General features: G+C 36.7%; 1 protein-coding gene across 1 annotated transcript; it reads left to right on the plus strand.

The window, feature by feature from the left end:
* Positions 1-16,278: 16,278 nt before the first annotated feature.
* Positions 16,279-16,854, plus strand: LOC110935018. The gene has a single exon (XM_022177646.2). It carries the CDS (start codon positions 16,294-16,296, stop codon positions 16,705-16,707), a length of 414 nt encoding a protein of 137 aa, XP_022033338.1. The 5' UTR covers positions 16,279-16,293; the 3' UTR covers positions 16,708-16,854.
* Positions 16,855-18,836: the final 1,982 nt, after the last annotated feature.

An 18,836-nucleotide genomic window follows, 5' to 3' on the forward strand; every position in this document is an offset into this window, starting at 1 on the left:
AATCGTAACGAGCGCGAAAACGATCCAAATTGAGCGACGAATGGAATTTTATCATGTCAGTCACTAAAATATAATATTTTAATGATAACATAAATTTTTGGATGTCCGGATATTTTCAGAACGTAAGATATGCGCGAAAATGCAAACTTACGCCATTTTTGACACTTTTAGTCCCTGAATGAGCATAAAGTTTATTTTAGCACACCGAACCCCTCAAAGCCTATTTCTAAGCTATGTAAAGGATATTTAAGGTGTGTTTAACTTATGGTCAAGTTCCGGATTGTTCATTACAGTACAAATCGGCATACTTTCGCAGTTTGTCGAATTTAGTCCCTGTAAGCGAATAAACTTGTTTCAGCATACCAAACCATCCAAAACTTATTTTTAAGTTATGTAAAGGTTATTTAAGGTATGTTAAGCCTATGTCACTATTCCGGAGTGTTTGTTGCATTTAAACTGGTTATATTTACGCATCAGATCGCGTATAACCTTCCAGAAAGTGATTTAAAGCCCGAAATCAAACAAGAATTGATATGTGCAAACGATACACATATTTTCACATATCCCAAGTATGAAACACAAAATTCCATTGGTTTGGCATTTGTTTGATGGTCACAGTGACACAGGTGTCACAGTCTCCCCTACTTTAGGAAATTTCGTCCCGAAATTTATTCGTAGGAGTCTGTCTGTGACTTTGTGTCAAATAACCCCTAGAGATATGCAAGGCATAATCCTATCATTTCCTTAACAGTCATTCTTCAGAAACGAAAATGAATGGACGGAGTCATTTTCAACAGATGCTTCCTCAGAAATGGAAATGAAAAGGATAATCAAACGGATATTCATTTCCTTCAATGGATATTCTTCAGAAACGAAAATGAACAAACGGAGTCATTTTCAACAGATGCTTCCTCAAAAACGGAAATGAAAAGGATAATTAAACAGATATTCATTTCCTTCAATGGATATTCTTCAGAAACGAAAATGAATGGATGATCCATTTTCTTCAACGGATTCTTCATCAGAACGGAAATGAAGATTTAAACAAACGGATATTCATTTCCATCAACGGATATTCTTCAGAAGCGAAAATGAATGGATGATCCATTTTCCTCAACGGATTCTTCATCAGAACGGAAATGAAGGATTAAACAAATGGATATTCATTTCCATCAACGGATAGTCTTCAGAAGCGAAAATGAATGGATGATCCATTTTCCTCAACGGATACTTCATCAGAACGGAAATGAAGGATTAAACAAACGGATATTCATTTCCATCAGCGGATATTCTTCAGAAGCGAAAATGAATGGATGATCCATTTTCCTCAATGGATTCTTCATCAGAACGGAAATGAAGGATTAAACAAATGGATATTCATTTCCATCAACGGATATTCTTCAGAAGCGAAAATGAATGGATGATCCATTTTCCTCAACGGATACTTCATCAGAACGGAAATGAAGGATTAAACAAACGGATATTCATTTCCATCAACGGATATTCTTCAGAAGCAAAAATGAATGGATGATCCATTTTCCTCAACGGATTCTTCATCAGATCGGAAATGAAGGGTTAAACAAATGGATATTCATTTCCATCAACGGATATTCTTCAGAAGCGAAAATGAATGGATGATCCATTTTCCTCAACGGATACTTCATCAGAACGGAAATGAAGGATTAAACAAACGGATATTCATTTCCATCAACGGATATTCTTTCAGAAGTGAAAAATGAGTAGCTAGTTCATTTTTCTTCAACGGTTGCTTCATCAGAATTGGAAATGAACAGGGTTCACTCTAGACGCATGACAAAACTCGCAGTGGTTTCTGTGCACTAAATTCCATAATTATGTAGGCCTCCATAATTACGTAATTCCTTGCACAGTCTGCACAGTTCATTTCATAATGTGTAGGGGAAGAAAAATCAAACCTGTGATGAGTGTGGCTAGACTACCATAGGGTCCTTTTAATTAGATCGACAAAAGATCTCTTTAATTAGACTACCAAGGAGTCTTTTCAGCTATTTCATCACATGATATTCCTAACCAGATTTTTGGATAAATCTGTTTAACTAGACTACTCAAGGGGTCTAATTATGGAAATCCTAACCCAAGGGACTCAACTCCAACGTAGAAGTCCATTAAGGATTTAAGATAGTACCTTTGGATATCCTACTATGAATCCCTTATACGAAGATATGGAAGATTCTACAAGGATTTGGATAACAAAATTTGGATCACACAAAACATAAAAAGGGAACACATAAACACATAATCACATAATTGATTAACTTGACCTTTAATTTGTTATCTTTGGACACAGATATTTAAAGCACACCAGGAATCCAATCCGTGGATTTCATTTGGCACTTTAATCATTTTCAAGAATCTATCTATGAAGATAGGAAAATTTTAATAGGAATTCGGCTTTGTCCTTATTGAATCGTAATGTACGTATTGAATCATACAAAGAATTCAATTAAGGGCTCCGATGAACGATACCCATCCACAAAGATCTAATTATGAGGATAGAAAGATCCTACATGGATTTTGGAGTTTTGTGTAACGAGAGGTGTTCCGACACCTTGCACTAGGCGTGCTTAAGTCGATACACAAAGTAGAAAGTTCATGAGGTTGAGGCGCTAGATATGCCAAGGCGACATATGAAGCAGGATTTGAAGGTTTGAACAACAGCAGGGTTGGTAACAACTTTGCTTTGGATCGTAAAGCGGCACATGTTAACCAAATGTCCCCATCGTCCACCGTGGGTACATTTGAAACAGGGTATTTGATTCAGATGATGATGGCTACATTGATTGCACCAAGGAGCAGTTCCCTTATACGGTTTCATCCCTGAGGCGAGTCATGGTGATAGCTAAATCAACGGTCCTCTGGAGTACGACGCCTATTTGCTGGGTAACTACAGCACCTGGTTCGGACATTTGAGTGTTGTTGCGATGAAGAGGTATCTTGAAGACAATGGAAGGCATAGGAGGAAACAAGCGAAAGATAGCCAAAAGAAAATGACAACGCATGAAGATTGTGACCATTTGTTTGTTACCAAAGGCAAACAAATGAGACAATGACTAATCAAAGTAAGCGGGTCAATATAATGTATCGCGAAGACATGCTTGCCTATAAGTGGACACTCACCCCAAGAGTTCCCAGGTAAGAGTGACTGGTCCGATACTGCGGATTTGTACGAACACTCTAGCCTTAGACAGAAGACCCAGGGTACAGGCATCCACCCTTCCAGTTCGCACGTGTTCACATTATAAGACCCAAACTTTGACGGGATCATTTGAAAACTTAAAGGGTTCGAAACCTTATATCAAAGGGTTCAAAACCTATTAATCAATCATCCTAGAACAGATGATTAGTTTTCAAAGCGGATTCGAATTTTTTTTTTCTCGTTGTGGTTATCACCTAAGGATAGGTGACGGTATTGTTTTATGACTAAACGCAAGTAAACTCGCGTTAGGGTCCTAGGAAGGTTATAGTCTAGGTCAAAGCATTACTAATAACCTAATTCCCTATAACCATTGGCTCTGATACCAACTTTTCTGTCACACCCCGACCACGTAAAACAACAAAACGTGGCGGAAACATCGGGGAGTGTTGTAACAGAATCATTGTTTCACAACCATGGAATAAACAGTTTTGTTTTATTGCATTATTGCATCAAATGTTTTGATACAAATTAGATAAATACAACTTATTATCTTTCAAGTTTTAAAGTCGCTAAGGCCTTGTCCATTCCTATGTGAGAATACACCAATATCATCAATCAAGCATCACCAACTATTGTACCTGAAACACATGTGAAAATAGGTACGTCAGCATAAAAATGCCGGCGAGTACATAGGTTTTGTATGAGTTTCAGATTCATGGCTCATTTTACATATTGCAATACTCATTTAAAAACCTTGTTTTGAAAGTATAGTATTGCGACATAAATAACCAACTCAAATCAAATTGGTTATAATTTATAAAAAATCTCGTAGCCATGATTCTTAACCCCAAAACATTTGTTTAATTAAATCCAGATTTGTAAATCGTTTTTGGAATAAAAACTCGAATAGTATAATATATTGTTGGAAAACCTTATATTACAACTTTGTTTTGTTTACCATTGCCCAAGTGATCTAGATAACGCAACGATATATAATGTGTTAAAAGCACTTATATGTAGGAAGTACCAGCGGCGTATCCACCATGCTTTTAACACATTACACCCGCCCCGTTACCTAATCACTTCCCTAACCCAACGGTTCAAACAGGTTTCAACGGTTCATGTCAATCAATGGTTACAAACGGTTCACATAGTCAAGTAGTTACAAATGGTTCATATAATCAAGTAGTCACTAACGGTTCATATAGCCAAGTAGTCACAACGGTTCACATAGTCCAACAGTTCATCTAGTCAACGGTTACAAACGGTTCACATGATCAACAGTTACTAACGGTTCACATAGTCCAATGGTTACAAACGGTTCACATGATCAAATGGTTACAACGGTTCAAATGATCATATGATTACAACGGTTCAAAATGTAAAACAATGTGTCCATATGCTGGATGAGCATATGCGACAAAATGTAGTATATGGAAATCAATGTGCTAGCATGTTAAGTGAACATACATAGCAAAACATAATGAAATCATGTACTAATAGTGTACTATTGAACATAGTAAGTATATGATATAAAAACATGGGAAACATGAAAGTATCAAGTAGGCACATGTGTTCCACCCCAAAACAGTTTGAAAACAGTAAAAGAGGGGACTATGTACTCACCTGAGGGTGCTTAGAAGTCTTGAACAACAACCAAGCAAAGCTAGAGTGATCAGGGAATCAAACAGCACCCTATATAGGTAACTATGTAAATAACCGGACCTAAATCGGGAGATAGGATAGAACGAGGTTCTATAAATCAAACGAGTAATTAAACTCGTATGGTATGATTTAATAGACCTTACATTCCGATTGGAAAGTCTACCTAAGTGCTTTTGACCCGTTTCGACCCATTATGGTAGTATAAACCACTATAATGCGTCGTTTGCGTAAAACTATGTTCGGATGGTTAACTATGTGCTATGTCAAGTCTTACATGCCCAATTATCCCTAAACATGTTACTAAATCAAATTACTTGTCAAAAATATGTTCACATAGGCAAAATACGGATTTTTGCTTCAAAAGGGCATTTTGGTCATTTCCTATGGGCATACAAGCTAACAAGCATATGACTAACCAAATCCTATGTGATCATATGGTATAACCTCTGAGGTTATTCCCTATGCAACTATGATCACTAACTAAGCTTGGTCGGATCCTAAAGATCGACCAAACGGGTCGGGCTCGAAAGTCTAAGCGGTTGTTTAGACCGCTTACCTTACGACCCTAAACAAGCACTAAACTAATAGTGTCGAGTTAAACATGTCAAAACATGTTTAACCTACTGATTTGGTATCAAAACAAAGTGTTTTGATACCCTAAAGTAGTTCCATTGCAAAATGCGTGCTAAAACGCATTTTGACCGAAACTTTGACTCGACACTACAACTAGCTAACGTGGTAATCATCAGCTATAATCATGAAGGATTATAACTATCGTGATTACAATCACGTTTCAAAGTTCAATTGAACTTTGACTTGACCAATTAATGGTCAAAACCGAAAGTCAAACACTTGTTTGACTATTTAAACTAGTAAGCAATAAAAGAATGAAAGAATGCTTACTAAGGGTCATTGCTATCTTTTCTACAAAAAAACCAAGTTCCCAAATGATATTAGAAAGCTCCAAACTCTTGGGAGCTCTCCAAATCAGATTTGTAGAGAAGAGAATGAGGAATGAGCAATGAACAAAGGAGTTTGGCAAGCTATTTATAGTTGTGGAGGATGAACAAGATCATCACAAGTGTTTTGCTTGGTCATTAAGCATTAAATCCTAGCCATACAAGTGTTTAGGGACAGCTAGCATGCCTTGGAGAATTGTTAACTTGGTCACCACACAAGGAAGTTACAAGAACAGCCCCTAAAGATCAAACAGATTGCTAAAACTCATTTCTGGTCGCTGGCACTGGCTTACGGTCCGCAAGGGGACCCTTACGGTCCGTAAGGCCCTTGCTGCAGATCAGCAAGTTTCACAAAATGGCAGATTTGGCCCCTGAGCTTGTTTCGTCGCGTATTGACACTTCTAACACCCGTCAAGCCCATTTTTAAGCTTCATAATGAAGTTAAAGTATAGGGAACATGAAACATGCTTAAAAATATGCCGGATGTTGGTTCGTTTGGTCGTACGGTTGTGTTGTTCGGCTAATTACGACGGAAATCGTAACAAGCGCGAAAACGATCCAAATTGAGCGACGAATGGAATTTTATCATGCCAGTCACTAAAATATAATATTTTAATGATAACATAAATTTTTGGATGTCCGGATATTTTCAGAACGTAAGATATGCGCGAAAATGCAAACTTACGCCATTTTTGACACTTTTAGTCCCTGAATGAGCATAAAGTTTATTTTAGCACACCGAACCCCTCAAAGCCTGTTTCTAAGATATGTAAAGGATATTTAAGGTGTGTTTAACTTATGGTCAAGTTCCGGATTATACATTACAGTACAAATCGGCATACTTTCACAGTTTGTCGAATTTAGTCCTTGTAAGCGAATAAACTTGATTTCAGCTTACCAAACCATCCAAAACTTATTTCTAAGTTATGTAAAGGTTATTTAAGGTATGTTAAGCCTATGTCACTATTCCGGAGTGTTTGTTGCATTTAAACTGGTTATATTTACGCATCAGATCGCGTTTAACCTTCCAGAAAGCGATTTAAAGCCCGAAATCAAACAAGAATTGATATGTGCAAACGATATACATATTTTCACAAATCCCAAGTATGAAACACAAAATTCCATTGGTTTAGCATTTGTTTGATGGTCACAGTGACACAGGTGTCACAAACTTTTTGTGGTGTTTTATAATGATTGGATGATTGAACTGATGAACTTTTATTTTTGTTTTGAAAATTTTTAAAATTTTTAACATTTTGTTTTTATTCCACATTCATCTTAAAAGGTTTTTGCGTTGAGCATTCACCTTTTTCAGTAGACTGTAAAACAGTTTCTTGAAACTTTTCTTTTAATTTCAAAAATATTTTCTTTTTCTCATTTTCATCATCAGATTTATCATCACAATCCTCAATTATGACATTGTCATAATTTGTGACATTGTCACTTATTGGAATTTCATTGATCGGTTTTAGACATAAATGCTCTAGTAATACTGATGAAGTCACAAAACCTTTCAATTTCTTTTCTAAATCATTGATTTTATTGTTAGCACACTCAATTTCATTTTCGAGTTGAGTGATTTTCTCAAGATGAGAATTTATTGCATTTTCGTTTTCAATTTTATTTTTATCTAAAACAGATTTTTCATTTTCTAAAATCTTTATTTGATTTTGAAATTTCGTTTCTTTTTCTTTTAAAACTTTATTTTCCAATTTTATCCAAAATACATTTTCAAAGTCTTTTTCAATTTTTTATTTTTCGCTTTCTAAATTTTTTATTTTATTTTGAACTTCTTTTTCATTTTATTTTAAAATTTTGTTTTCTAATGTCAAACTCTCTCATCTTTTAGAAGTTTGACATTTTCTGATTCAGATTTATCACAGTTTAAACACTTCTCAGAAATCTTTTCAGCTTCAGCATTCTTCTCAACCTTGATAGCTGAAATTTCGTCAACTTGCTTCTCTACCACTTGAACATTTTCTTCAGATTTGACTTTTTCTTCAGTAGTTGCTGCTTTATGATTCTTCTCTCCTGAATCAGACTTCAATTTTCTAATCTTTTGGAGTTCAATCTCTTGAGCTTCAATCTTCTGGATGAACGTGCCCAAATTAAAGCCAAAATATTCCAAGCTATTTTTCCAGGCCAACAAATATGTGCCCCACTCATCACGCGGTAATGCATTTGCCAATTTGTCAACCCATTCATCATCTCTTTTGGTAATGCTCAAACGTTTCATCTCTACATACAACTGACAATACCTTTCAATCAACTCTTTTGTTGATTCTCCCATGATAGCTGTAAAACTATCAAACACATCCATGTTTTTTTTATCAAAACAACTGAATCAGATGAATATCCGATTGAGCGGCAAAAATCAGGCGACAACGGATCAGGTGAGGATTCGCTCGGGCGGGTATCCGTTGCTTGACAAATCACCTGAAACACAGACAAATAGAACTGATTAGGATCGGGTGGCAACTCGTTTGGATTGCCACTCGATTCGTTGCACTATAAACTTTTGAATCAAATAAAATCCCCGAATAGGATTGTGACCCGGTCAATTCACCACTTGATAATTATCCTTCAAAAGTATATTCTCAATCTAAAAATCAACAATATTGAAAATGAGCTGCAATAATACGTATCACATTAACAATTAATGATCCACTGACAATATGTAAACTTGATTAGACCTCAATGTTTTTAATGTTTTGTAATTATTAAAGCTGGCCGACAACTATCGAGAGTATACAAATCAATTAATTGACCACAAATCTCTTATTCAAATCTACTCAAATTCTATTTGACCGAGATAGCACATGACTGACACTTTAAAACAATAAACACAAATTACTCTGGTTGGACCTCCCTTGAATCACATGGGCCGACAAACACTTAGACTAAACAAATTCTTACTGGACCGATGATATTCACTTCCAAACAAAATTAATGTGGCCGACAATCTTTAATTCTCAATTCAATTGGACCGACAAACTTGACATTATTGGGCCGACAAACTTGTTATTATTCAATTGCTGATTGGGCCAATTGTTTTAAATGAACTGCAATATCACATGGACCGGTATGAATCACAATGACCGAGTAAATTGAATCAGATCACATGCAATCTGAATTCACATGGCCGACAACATAAATGCTAATTACAATTCTATTGGGCCGTTAAACACATGCAAACTGATATCACCGACCAGTTATCTTTGAATTCAAAATTGATTGGGCTGATAGCTAATAAAACACTGTTCTTCACATGCAATTCATTGATTTAATGGCCGATACCTTTATCTTTCAACACAATTTGATTGGATCAATTCAATATGAAATCACATGGGCCTGACACAATCCATGTGACCTGAATTTGATTCAAGCGAAATGATTCAGATTATCCAAACCATACGAAATGACCACGATTTTCAAACGAAATGACTACACTGTTTCACACGATATGACACAATTCGAATCAATTCATGCGAAATGAAACCTTATTTCACACGAAATGTACTTTTCAAAAGAAATGGATCCAAGTTGGTGCGAAATGGATTGATTTCGTACGAAAAGGTTTGATTTGGTGCGAAATGGATTGATTTCGTATGAACTCGTGCGAAATAAAAATCCAATTCGTGCGAAATGGATTTCTTTGTTGCGATTTCGTACGAAATAGAGCTGATGTCACAAGATCTCGGACCAAAAAACTTAGATTTCTCCCAAACGGCTTTGAATTAAGATTTGAAACTTTGTAGGGTTGTAGATCAGGTGTTTTCGCACAACATATCAAAAAATCAGCAATTTTGGACCGTAACAATGCGTTCAATTTTGCAAAATTCAGTTGAAAACGTGAAAGAATGAGTAGAAGTCAGAATTTTCCAGTGAAAACAAGCTAAATGGTAAGAACTCTTCCTCCTGAGCTCTGATACCACTTGTAGGATCGTTTTGCACGACCAAACGAGTCGTTCAGAAGAGTTCTCAGACTAAATCAGAGGCGGAATTCATTGATTTAGTCTTCGTTCAGCTTGTTATACACTTTAACAGTCTCTTGTATTGATTATACAACGTTTTACAATCAGGAGACACACTGGCAGCACCTCGGTATCAAAATCACAAGGTTACTAATGAAATGATCAGACCTAGTATTTATAGCCAAGTCATTTCGCACGAAACAGTCATTTGCTATTTCGCACGAAACAGTCATTTGCTATTTCACACAAAATGGTCACTTGCTATTTCGCACGAAATGACTATTTCGTGTGAAATGACTTTTTCAGCCAATTTCCCATTTTTCTCGTACTACGTGTCCTAGATCTATCATTTCTATTACAAGACTCGATACAAGACGAAGTCAACAGACATATGCACTAACAACGCGTAACGATTTCGAACTCTATTATATCTATTAAACTTGTATACTCACCTTTACACTATGTGTATTGACTTTTACTTTAACGTATGTGACAGGTGCTTAGGATGCTTATTTGCTTAGCTTGCTGTGAAATCGAGGCTAGGAAAGACCTAGGTCAACAATTAATAATTGTTTGTAATAAAAATCTAAGTTGTCGGAACAGAACAATTTGACTAGATCTTTTCTGTAATAATTGTATTATCTTTTATGACATGGTATGGGACATGTTGCTTTAAATAATTGGTAAATATAGTTGTTATGGAAACTTCTGAACAATCTGTTTCGCTCAGTGCCGCGCCCCGATGATTCCGCCATCGGTTGGGGTGTGACAACTTGTTCCAAGGTCAATGCTGAACAACAACGACGCTCTGGCTTACTCGAACAACCCGAGATCCTGATGTGGAAATGGGAGAGTATAGCTTTGGACTTCATTACGAAACTTCCGCGCACGCCATCAGGTCACGATAGCATTTGGGTTATCGTTGATCGTCTTACAAAATCCGGTCACTTCTTACCGATACGAGAAGACTATAAGGTTGAACGATTAGCACGAATCTATACCGACGAAGTCATCTGTCGACATGGGACACCTCGTGACATCATCTCTGACTGCGATGGTCGATTCACCTCGCGCCTTTGGGAAACTTTTCAGTCTGCTCTCGGTACTACTCTTAATCTTAGTACCGCTTTCCATCCCCAGACTGACGGTCAGAGTTAGTGCACGATTCGCACCCTTGAAGACATGATTCGTTCGTGCTTTATAGATTTTGGTGGTAATTGGGATTCGCATTTACCTTTAGTCGAATTCTCGTACAACAACAGTTATCACGCTAATATCCAAATGGCACCATTTGAGGCATTATATGGAAGAAAATGTTGATCGGCTATTGTATGGCACGAGATCGGAGACGCGCAAATTACCGGTCCTGAGTTACTACAAGAAACGACTGACAAGATCCTCCAAATACAAGACAACCTCTTGAAAGCGCAGAGTCATCAAAAGAGTTAGGCCGATAAATGCCGCAAGCCCCTTGAGTTCGAAGTTGGGGATCACGTACTCCTAAAGGTTTCACCTTGGAAGGGGGTGATCCGATTCGGCAAGAAAGGAAAGCTAGCGTCTCGATACGTTGGACCCTTTAAGATTCTGGAAAGAATTGGCAAAGTGGCCTTCCGACTCGAATTACCGGAGGAACTCAGCAACGTACATCCGACTTTCCACGTTTCGAACCTCAAGAAATGCCTAGCCGAAGAAAAACTGCATGTCCCTCTCGAGGATTTGCAAGTTAACGAAACTCTACACTTCGTGGAAAAGCCAGTAGAAATCATGGACCGAGAGACCAAGAAACTTTGACGCTCTCGCATTCCTATAGTGAAGGTTCACTGGGAAGGCAAAGCGGCGCCGAGTTCACTTGGGAACTCGAAAGTGATATGAAAGCTAAATATCCACATCTCTTTGTTACGCCTGCGCCTTAATTTCAGGACGAAATTCCCTAAAGTAAGGGAGGCTGTAACAACCTGACTTTCAGGGTTCTTACTTAGACCTATCATTCCTTGCTTAATTGGCTTGTACCCTCGAGATTCGATAATAGTTAACCCTTTGCGGTAATCGATATATTGGTTTAAACTATTTTTTACGCATTTTAAACGATATTTTAGACTATGTTTTACAACGCATTCACAACGCTTACTCAAAACGTGGCTATCGCATTTTAAACGCAGTTTAGAATGCATACTGTTTAAACGCATTTTATCGCATATTACATCGCTTATATACAGTAACGCTACCACATCGCTATCTCATCGCAATCTCAACGCAACTCGAAACGCGGATTTACTTGTATGCATTATGTGATTATGTGTTATTGTGTGATTATTTGTTTAAATGTTATGTGTGGTTATCTCTTCGCAACGCTCACTCGCAACTCGCTTAAATGCAACGCAACGCTTAACGCACGAAACGAAAGTCGGAAACCAACAAAACGCAACTCGGCTGGTTAAATGACCACCCGATCGAATGGACATCCGACCGGATGACCATCCGATCGGATGGCCATCCGACCCACTTCTCCACCGCCTTAACCTCTTCTCTCACACTATAAATACTGCCTGTCACATCACACTGTTCACTGATGTGACAGCCCTTATCCGACCAACTCGCTCCCAGCTCGTTCTCAAGCACTTTTCACTCGATCCAAGGCTATTTCGTAAGTAATTCTTCCTAAATCTTGTACTTCCATCATCACTACACACTTTCTCATCATCTTCTCCATCAAAATCTTACATTTTCACCATGAAATCACCTGATTTAGACCTCTTGAATGTGGTGTTCACTTGGTGACGTCATCTCATCAATAATGGCTCGGATCTAAAGGATTTCCACACTGTTTTACATGAATCTCAACAAGACTTCCACTGATCTCAACATATTTCAACATTTATCAACTGATTTCTACTTTTCTTCAACTTTTCTTCAACTTTTACTCAAAACCGATGGAATCTAGGTCCATTCAGGCTCTCTACTCAATCACTAGTGGAGAACTGGCTGGAAAATGGATTTCCACAGGAGAGATGACCGATTCACGGGTTGAACATGAAACTCCATCAAGAATAGTTAGTCCGATCGAATGGGGTGGTTCCCATCCAATCGACTGAGCCGAACCATTGTGTGTTTCCGTTGTTTGATACGTCGTCACGCCGTCTCCGTTAAAACTTCAAAACTTTTTAACTTAGAGAATTTCCAAGTTTTCAAAACATCAGATCGCCCAATCGAATAGCCATCCGATCAGATGACCATCCAATCGAATGACTATTCGACCAGGTGACTCGTCCTTGAACTACTTCTTGTTCAAAACGACTTGATCAAAACTTCAAAGAATATCACATTTTCGATCGAATGGCCATCCGATCGAATGGCCATCCGTCCGGATGACCATCCGATCGAATGACTTGATTTATGCTACAACGAAAACTTCAAAAGTTTAAAATGATTTACAAATACACCAGCTCGTTCGAATGGTCATCCGTCCGGATGACCATCCCATCGACTCACCATTCGACCCACATTCGGTTACGCACCATTCAACGCTTACGCAATCGTTCTATGCTCAGGCTAACTCAACGCGCTCCCTTCAATCCAAGACTGTGTTTATTTGTTAAACACATACTGTGAGTATACTCGAACCCATTTTCTTTAACGCACTTTGGGTGTTACATACGTTCTATAACAAATCACATCGAACACACAACGCAACCACTTTTAACGCTAACCGCTCTCGCATGTTATACGCGACTTGATGAATGCTTGTATGTTATGTTTACACAGTGATTGTTTGCTTGACACTTTAGCAACGATAGTACTATAGTTTGGACTCAGCACCTATCGTGGACAGGGCTTGTTAAGGGTTTTAGTTGACATGGTCACAGTGGTGATAATGTGTTGCGCATTCTACAACTCGCAGTCATGTCGGTTGCATATGTCATTGTCGATAGCTTACTTGATTCACATTTCTACGTGTTACATGCTGGTTATGCGTAAACGCATTCGCTATACTATATACCATGCAAACTTATGTACTCACCTTTACACTCTGTGTATTGACTTCATTTTAACGTATGTGACAGGTTGATTAGGATGCTTTGCTTGCTATGCTTTGGTGAAGCAAGTAGGAGGTCTAGAAACCCACCAAATAAGAAATCTGAGTTATCGGAACAGTTTACTTGTTTTTTTGAGAAACTCTGTCTGTAATAACTGTTTTTACTTTATATGTTATTGGTATGGGACTTTAACATTAAATATATCGTCATTAATAGTTGTTATGGATTCTCTTGAACAATCTGTTTCGCTCAGTGCCATGCCCCGATGATTCCGCCATCGGTTGGGGTGTGACATTGCTCAAGTCTGATGGTAGTGTTGTAAAGCTGTCAAGGGAGGATGCATTTGGTCTGGATGTAGGTAACCTCCAAGATCTGATAAACTTACAACTTCAAAGGGATGAAGATGATACTGATTCCCTGGATTTTGAGCTCCAATTCAAAGGGCAAATCCAGGAAAAGTTGATGAGAGAATAAAGATCAAAATAAGGAAGTGTTTTGGCATCATCTATTCTAGGGGGAGATTGTTGGCCCATGTGATCCTTCCTTGATGAACAGATGATGCAAAAGACAAAACTGGTTCTCAACAGTTGATCCACAATAAGGAGTGTTTGAAGACTAATTCCCTCCAATGACAGTGGCACTTAACAACTGATAAATCTAAAGACTGTTGCTTTGTAAAGATTGTTATACCAAAGCCATGTTGATTATAAAGACTGTTAAAGACCAATCAACTGTTGTTTGCCAAAGTGCTGTTGAAGACAAAGCATTGCTGGAATCACAGGCCTGGTCAACCTAAGAGGAAAGTACTGCCCAGACTCATCAGTGTTTGAAGCATCATTAGTGGGTTACTTCATCAGTGTTTGTCTATCAGGGTTTTAATGTAACAGTGTTTATGTAACATCAGTGTTTAGAGGTTGTTATAGCTGTTAGCTGTCACTGTCTAGGTGATGTCAGCAAACATGCTCAGTGGTTGAGATTTGTACTATAAATAGAACAATACCTGTACTGTTCTATTAGCTTGTTTTGCACACACTCATCTTGTACAAACAATCATAGTGAGCTCAGGCTGAGGGGGAGTTAGTGTTTCATGCATGCATAAGTCTTAACAATGTAATCTTTCAATCTTTTGACTACGAAAGCATTGTATGATCAAAGCTAATCTTTCCTTGATTGTGTTACAAAGTTTTACATTCATTTCCGCTACAATTACTTTTTGTTTATCTTCTTTCATTACCATCTTAATTAAAACAACACAATCAAGTATAACTCAGATCCTAACAATGTGAAACTATACTAAGTGATTACATAATTACGTAACAATTATTGACTATGTATTATTACGTGACTACATGATTTTTTAATACACATTTCATGATTACGTGATTTCATTATAATATTTATGTGAAACTTCACTAAGCGATTACGTAATTATGTAAAAACAAAAAATATAATACATAATATTTCAGGTCTAATCACGTATTAAATGTGTAATCACGTAATATTTTTTATTGAATGTATAATCACGCAGCGTGTGTAATCACGTAATCAACATAATTATAATAACATGGGTTATAACAAATCATAATGAATGTGCAATCAAGTAATTGATTAATATTAAATGTGTAATCAAGTAATGGTTTTTGTTGAATGTATAATCAAGATATTCAAAATCACGTATTCATATGCTGAGTATTTAAAATCAGGTAATCACGTAATGGACTAATGGATATTCAAAATCCTATAATTTTTTAAGAAAACTATCGCAATAGGCTACTCGAATTGAAGAGAATAAAATGCTCGTGGTGTAATTTAAAAAAAAACATTAATGTATGAAAAAGATATAGCTGTTTGAAAATCAGGGGGAGTTATTGTTTTAATTGAGAAAGGACTAAATTACCCTTACTCCTCTACTTCTCGTGCCACTATAATTCTCTTCTATATATTTCTTTTATGTCTAAACTAAGTTGTACTATTTTTTTATCTTCTTTGTCTATAAATCATTATGTCCTTCGATTCTTAATATCCAACACGACCAGTAGACTAATAAAAGGTTCGATTCGATATGTAGTTTAGGTTCAAAATATGACATAGTAAATTAGGTAAATTAATCCTCTCTCCCGACATCTAAAAGAGGCGAATGCAAAACAACGAGCTCAGTAGGTTAACTAAGTGATCGATAACTTCATAAATGATTTAATGACTCGATGGACTCACGAACTCAAATTGGGACGTCGATCGTTGTTGCCAAATATCATGGTTATTCACAACAAAAACTTCAATTCATAACATTTTTTTACTACAATATAAGAAAATGAATATAGTAATGCCAGCCGGCATTTCACCCGTGAACGTTACAAAGTTATGATCACCTCGATTCATCCACCAACATTGTCTCATTATCACAATCTTCCTTATAAAACAAACCAAACCATATAATCACAACCCACAAATACTCACCAAAAAACCCTTCAATCAATCAATCACCAATGGCAGATCCAAAACAAGGAGGAATAGTGAAAAAAGGCCATCAAGAAGGTCTCAAGTTTGCAGTCACCATTCTTGAAGAACATGGTCTTCCATTAGGTCTCCTCCCTCTTGCTGACGTCATCGAAGTAGGGTTTGTCAAAACCACCGGTTACATGTGGATTTCGCAGGCTAAAAAGGTCGAACATACCTTCAAGCTGATCAAAAAGCAGGTTAGTTATGATGCTGAGATCACGGGTTATGTGGAGAAGAAGAGGATCAAGAAACTCAAAGGAGTGAAGGCTAAAGAGTTGATGTTGTGGCCGCCAGTGAATGACATCACGGTTGAGGACCCGCCGACCGGAAAGATCCAGTTCAAGAGTCTTGCTGGGATCACCAAGATCTTCCCCGAGGAAGCGTTTGCCGCCGGCCAGTAGGTTCAGGAACTCCGGCAGGTGGTGGAGTTATGGAGTTTTGTTTTTCTTTATAGTGCAAGTGTTGTTTGCATGCATGTATGTTCCAAAGTGATATTGGAAGTTGAAAAATAAAATGTTTTTATTTCTTATAAACATCCCTTACTGAAACTTGATGAGACAGTGTTAGTAATTATCATAAATCATATATACTCAACTAAATAGAACATACAGAATTAAAGACTTGTCAAAAGAATTGAGTAATGTAACATAAAGTCATAAACCATACTTAATTGAAGCTTCTGTCACATTTGAATGTAACACATAAATTGAGGTCTAAACTTTCTTATGCGTGTTAAATTTTATAGTTAATGTATTATTATGATGATAAAAAAGTTGTTTTTATCTAAGTAACATATTATTTTTAAAACGATTAATGAAATTTGTAGGAATTTAAATGTTTATTTACCATTTAAAAGACAACATATATGGCATTACTGGGGGTGTTTTTCGGGTTTTTTAAACCGGTTTTGGGTTTTTCGGGTTTTCAAAGCTAAATATTTAACTCGATAACCGAATCATTCTAGGTTCGGGTTCCTCAGTGTTCGGGTTAAATGGTTCGAGTTTAGAACGGGTCAAGTTAGATCAGGTTAGAAATGAACTAGTTTAACAGAAAATACAACCTTTTAAATTTTAAAATATCAATATTAGTTATTAGCGAACACTATAAAAACGATTTTGTGAAACAACACTTGTATGTCGCTGAGAATGAAGGATATCGAACATACGGAATGTATTATGTATGATGTGATTTAAAACTTTTAGATATTAGAGATATGGATAGACTTTGTGATTTAAAATTTTTTAGAAGAGGATGATATAAAATTTTTAGAAGATATGGTTATAGGAAAGGATTATTAGGTCCTTTTATAAGATATGACTATATCTAAAAAAATGCTAATTGTTTTAAACTAGGTTTAACCCCCCGCCGCGTTGCGGCGGGCTCTCTTAGCGAACATGAACACGGCAGTGTCTCTTAGCAAACGTGTTGTCTCTCTTACGCTCTGTTCCCGAGTTAACTTAACGAGAGATAAGAAAAGAAAGTAAAAGTGAGAAAGGAAAGGACGAGAAAGGAAGAAAAAAGATGTCTTTCCCACCATTTCCTCCCAAATCGGAAGGAAAGAAAAACTAAAGAATTTAGCCTAGTTTGCCTTTCATTTCTTATCTTTTCCTTCCTTAAATGAAACTCGGGATCACGACATATTTTATTTTCCTTTCTCTTCCTTCCTTAAATGAAACTCTAGAACACAAAATATTTTTAGTTTCTTTTTGTTTCTTTTCCTTTCCTTCCATTAGTAAACTCTGGAACACAGTGTTAGCGAACATGAACATGGCAGGGTCTCTTAGTGAACGTGCTTCAACCTGTACGTTGCGGGTTAAAATACTTTTTTTATTGTCAAAACACGTCTTAATTTTAACCGCAAAAGGTGAAAATATAATCTTAAACTATTCTATGGTAGAACATGCTTTGAATAATCATCATTAGGTAATTAGGTAATTGATATATATATATAAGTATTTCTTTAGACCTTATCGATGCAATATGAACAATTTGCAAACATACTACTCAGCTATTAACTTTCCATTAGCATATAATCATCAAATATACATTCTGGTGATAAGATTCAATCCCATCGTTAAATATATATTTATATTTTTCTTTTAGACCTACACTATTCTTATTTTTATAAGAGACAAATACCATTAAGAAATTAGTATTGCTTAGTTTTTTTCTTGTATATTTCGAGTTTTCGACACTTATTTTTCCCCCTTTGTAGTACGTTCGACACTTATTATTTTCCATTTATACACTGATATACAGACCTTTTTCAAACATAACACACAAATAAACCTACAACGACGTTTCTTCTCCCTCTCTTGTGCACGCAAACAAAAACTTAGAATCCTAATATTTGTTTCAATACATACACAAATAAATGTAAAAAACATCGAGAGGCTCAGATACGTAATAGAGGGATGGGGGCAAAGAAGATGTGCCTTATCACATGCCTCCAAATACATGGTTGCATAGTCACAAAAGTTCAACTATGCCATCCAGATATTGCCCCGCCAAGATACGGGTTGGATCTTCG

This window comes from Helianthus annuus, chromosome 4 (genome assembly GCF_002127325.2).
Source record: "Helianthus annuus cultivar XRQ/B chromosome 4, HanXRQr2.0-SUNRISE, whole genome shotgun sequence".
Classification (NCBI taxonomy): domain Eukaryota; kingdom Viridiplantae; phylum Streptophyta; class Magnoliopsida; order Asterales; family Asteraceae; genus Helianthus; species Helianthus annuus.